The sequence below is a fragment of the Pezoporus wallicus genome, unplaced genomic scaffold, assembly GCF_028554395.1.
Source record: "Pezoporus wallicus isolate ANWC-B61680 ecotype Strahan unplaced genomic scaffold, APGP_CSIRO_Pwel_v1 contig_12070, whole genome shotgun sequence".
Classification (NCBI taxonomy): Eukaryota; Metazoa; Chordata; class Aves; order Psittaciformes; family Psittacidae; genus Pezoporus; species Pezoporus wallicus.
The window spans coordinates 1-4,743 of NW_026639426.1; the positions used below are offsets into that span (position 1 = coordinate 1).

General features: G+C 61.0%; 1 protein-coding gene across 1 annotated transcript; it reads right to left on the minus strand.

Annotated features, from left to right (window-relative positions):
* Positions 1–1,097: 1,097 nt before the first annotated feature.
* On the minus strand, positions 1,098–3,341 carry LOC130602101 (transcriptional repressor p66-beta-like; the record flags this gene model as incomplete). Its single annotated transcript, XM_057414665.1, has 2 exons — positions 1,098–1,372; positions 3,026–3,341. Coding segments are annotated over 2 exons (591 nt in total), but the record flags the coding sequence as incomplete, so codon positions are not given.
* Between the last annotated feature and the right edge of the window lie 1,402 nt (positions 3,342–4,743).

Consider the following 4,743-nt stretch of genomic DNA (forward strand, 5'->3'; position numbering starts at 1 on the left):
CGCCACGGGACCAGCACCCCCTCAGCACCCAGCACCCCCTCAGCACCCAGCACCCCCTCAGCACCCCCTCAGCACCCAGCACCCCCTCAGCACCCAGCACCCCCTCAGCACCCAGCACCCCCTCAGCACCCAGCACCCCCTCAGCACCCCCCTCAGCACCCAGCACCCCCTCAGCACCCAGCACCCCCCTCAGCACCCAGCACCCCCCTCAGCACCCAGCACCCCCTCAGCACCCAGCACCCCCCTCAGCACCCAGCACCCCCCTCAGCACCCAGCACCCCCTCAGCACCCAGCACCCCCTCAGCACCCAGCACCCCCTCAGCACCCAGCACCCCCTCAGCACCCAGCACCCCCTCAGCACCCAGCACCCCCTCAGCACCCAGCACCCCCTCAGCACCCAGCACCCCCTCAGCACCCAGCACCCCCCTCAGCACCCAGCACCCCCCTCAGCACCCAGCACCCCCTCAGCACCCAGCACCCCCCTCAGCACCCAGCACCCCCCTCAGCACCCAGCACCCCCTCAGCACCCAGCACCCCCTCAGCACCCAGCACCCCCTCAGCACCCAGCACCCCCTCAGCACCCAGCACCCCCTCAGCACCCAGCACCCCCTCAGCACCCCCCTCAGCACCCAGCACCCCCTCAGCACCCAGCACCCCCTCAGCACCCAGCACCCCCTCAGCACCCAGCACCCCCCTCAGCACCCAGCACCCCCTCAGCACCCAGCACCCCCTCAGCACCCAGCACCCCCTCAGCACCCAGCACCCCCCTCAGCACCCAGCACCCCCCTCAGCACCCACAGCCCCCCCCCCCTTCCCACCCCCACGCCCCAAAGGCTCCTCCTTCCCCATCGGACGCATCCCAAACGGATCCCGCGGCGCATCAAGTGGCTTCCCTCTACACGGGATGAGGCTGGGTTTCCCCCCCCCCCCCCATGGCCTCTAAAGGACATCCCAGCCCCGATTTATCCCGGGAATGGGCAGAATTCCCTCTTTCCACACCCAAACGAGTGCTTGAGCCACTTCCAGCACAGCCAAAAGGGGAAGCAGGGAAAGGAAGGCGGCAAAAGGAGCAACCTCTCCGACGCTCCCAAACCCACGCAACGGGACGGCAACCCGGCAGCTCCAAAGCTTGGGAATGCCGAGCTCCCAAAGGGGATCCGTGCACTCGCCTGCTCCTGCTGCAGGGCCTTGACGAAGGCGTTCTTGAGCCTGTTGGTGTGCTCGGCCTTCAGGGCCTTCTTCTGGTTGGACGTCATGCACTGCTCGCACAGGATCTTCCCGTTCTTCTCCTGCTTCCAGTGCGGGGTGAAGTCCGTGCGGCACTGGGCGCACACGAAGGGCTCCACGCGCAGCAGGGAGGAGCAGCTTTTCCCTAGGGAATGCCACAAAACAGGATGGGAATGGGGCAAGGGGGGGGGGGGGAAACGGGAGGAGAAGCAAGGGGTCCACCCCCAACCAGCCCTGGTGTCGCTGACTCCATCCCAGGGGAAGGCAGAAAGGATGGGAAGGATCCAGCAAGGGAATTCCGGGATGGTGCTGCCTCCATCCCATGTGAAGGCAGAGAGGGTGGGAAGGATCCAGCAAGGGAATTCCGGGATGGTGCTGCCTCCATCCCAGGGGAAGGCAGAGAGGATGGGAAGGATCCAGCAAGGGAATTCCGGGATGGTGCTGACTCCATCCCATGTGAAGGCAGAGAGGATGGGAAGGATCCAGCAAGGGAATTCCGGGATGGTGCTGACTCCATCCCAGGGGAAGGCAGAGAGGATGGGAAGGATGCAGCAAGGGAATTCTGGGATGGTGCTGCCTCCATCCCAGGCACTGGCAGAGAGGATGGGAAGGATCCAGCAAGGGAATTCCGGGATGGTGCTGACTCCATCCCAGGGGAAGGCAGAGAGGATGGGAAGGATCCAGCAAGGGAATTCCGGGATGGTGCTGCCGGCATGATCCCGGCTATCCCAAGGGAGAAACAGGACAAGGTTTCCCCTCAACCTGATGGGGCTTGGCTTAGGAAAAGCTGGAAGGGCCACGGCCGCAGCCCCATAGGGCTGCACTGCCAGAGCACCGCCTCAATCCCATCCCAGCTCCCAGGGGGCATCCCAAAGGGATGGGAGCCGGAACCACGGGGATGGGAGCTCCCAGGGCACAGACTCCGCTGCTCCAGAGCAATTCCAAGGCTATTCCAGGACCTTGGCACACCAAGGCCGCCAAACCGGCCCCTACTGCTTGGGGTTGGGCTTGGGGGGGCCAGGTTCTGCCCTCCTCCCGTTGCAGGCAGCCAAGCAGGAAGGAGCAGAGCTCTCCCAAAGCACCCATGTGGGGCTTTTCCCATCGACTCCCTAGGGGATGGGATGGGATGGGATGCGATGGGATGGGATGCGATGGGATGGGGTGGATGGGATGGGATGGGATGCGATGGGATGCGATGGGATGGGATGCGATGGGATGGGATGGGATGCGATGGGATGGGATGCGATGGGATGCGATGGGATGGGATGCGATGGGATGGGATGCGATGGGATGGGATGGGATGCGATGGGATGGGATGGGATGCGATGGGATGGGATGCGATGGGATGCGATGGGATGGGATGCGATGGGATGGGATGCGATGGGATGCGATGGGATGGGATGGGATGCGATGGGATGCGATGGGATGGGATGCGATGGGATGCGACGGGATGGGATGGGATGGGATGGGATGGGATGCGATGGGATGGGATGCGATGGTATGGAATGCGATGGGATGGGATGCGATGGGATGGGATGGGATGCGATGGGATGGGATGCGATGGGATGCGATGGGATGCGATGGGATGGGATGCGATGCGTTGGGATGGGATGAGATGGTATGCGATGGGATGCGATGGGATGGGATGGGATGGGATGGGATGCGATGGGATGCGATGGGATGGGATGCGATGGGATGGGATGCGATGGGATGGGATGGGATGCGATGGGATGGGATGCGATGGGATGGGATGCGATGGGATGCGATGGGATGGGATGGCAGCACCCCGGGCGCTCACCTTGGCTGTCGATGACGCTCTGCACCACCTCCTCCAGCCCCACCATGTAGATGAACTCGCTGTTGGCGGCGCTGGGTAGGAAATGCAGGAGGGGAGCGGGGGGTTTTGGGGGGGGGATCTCCAGCAGGGTCTTTTCCAGCTGCTTCCGTAGGGCCAGCTTGGCAGCGGCTTGGGAATTGGCGGCGTCGGACAAAGCGCTGGGGCTGGGAAGGGGAGAGGAGACCCTGGCCACGGAGCCGGGCGGGAGGTGGGAGGCGAGGTTCATGTAGATGGCCGAGGAGGAGCTCCGCTGGCACGGCACGGACGAGCTGGATTGCTGGCGAGGAAGAGGAAGGGGAGCTCAGGATGGGGATCCCCTCCCAAAGCGGTGCCCAGGAGCTCCAGGCCTCTGGAATCCCATGCCCGGAGCAGGGCTGCTCGCAGGGCGCGTCCCCTCCCAGCCCATTGGCGTTCCCAACGGGGACAATTCCCTCCTGGCCCGTTCCCGGCGGCGCCCGGGATGTGTGGGGCTGGGAAGGATTGGGAATAACACGGGGAGGATAACCCCGCTTGTCTCTATTGGAATGCTGAGATTGGAGGAGATCTCAGCGCCGGGCTGATCCTTAGAGCATCTCCCAGGGCCTAAAACCACCTGGAGAGGGGCTTGGATAAGGGGTTGGGATGAGCTTGAGGCTCCTTTCCAACCCAACCCATTCCATGATTCCCCATCATTTCAAGCCCATCCTTTCCAACCCAACCCATTCCAGGATTCCCTATCAGGTCAAGCCCATCCTTTCCAACCCAACCCATTCCAGGATTCCCCATCATTTCAAGTCCATCCTTTCCAACCCATTCCATGATTCCCCATCATTTCAAGCCCATCCTTTCCAACCCAACCCATTCCAGGATTCCCCATCATTTCAAGCCCATCCTTTCCAACCCAACCCATTCCAGGATTCCCCATCAGTTCAAGCCCATCCTTTCCAACCCAACCCATTCCATGATTCCCCATCATTTCAAGCCCATCCTTTCCAACCCATTCCATGATTCCCCATCATTTCAAGCCCATCCTTTCCAACCCATTCCATGATTCCCCATCATTTCAAGCCCATCCTTTCCAACCCAACCCATTCCACGATTCCCCATCATTTCAAGCCCATCCTTCCCAACCCATTCCATGATTCCCCATCATTTCAAGCCCATCCTGTCCAACCCAACCCATTCCACGATTCCCCATCATTTCAAGCCCATCCTTCCCAACCCAACCCATTCCATGATTCCCCATCATTTCAAGCCCATCCTTTCCAACCCAACCCATTCCATGATTCCCCATCATTTCAAGCCCATCCTTTCCAACCCAACCCATTCCATGATTCCCCATCATTTCAAGCCCATCCTTTCCAACCCAACCCATTCCATGATTCCCCATCATTTCAAGCCCATCCTTCCCAACCCAACCCATTCCATGATTCCCCATCATTTCAAGCCCATCCTTCCCAACCCATTCCAGGATTCCCCATCATTTCAAGCCCATCCTTTCCAACCCAACCCATTCCATGATTCCCCATCATTTCAAGCCCATCCTTCCCAACCCATTCCATGATTCCCCATCATTTCAAGCCCATCCTTCCCAACCCAACCCATTCCATGATTCCCCATCATTTCAAATCAAGCCCATCCTTCCCAACCCAACCCATTCCATGATTCCCCATCATTTCAAGCCCATCCTTCCCAACCCA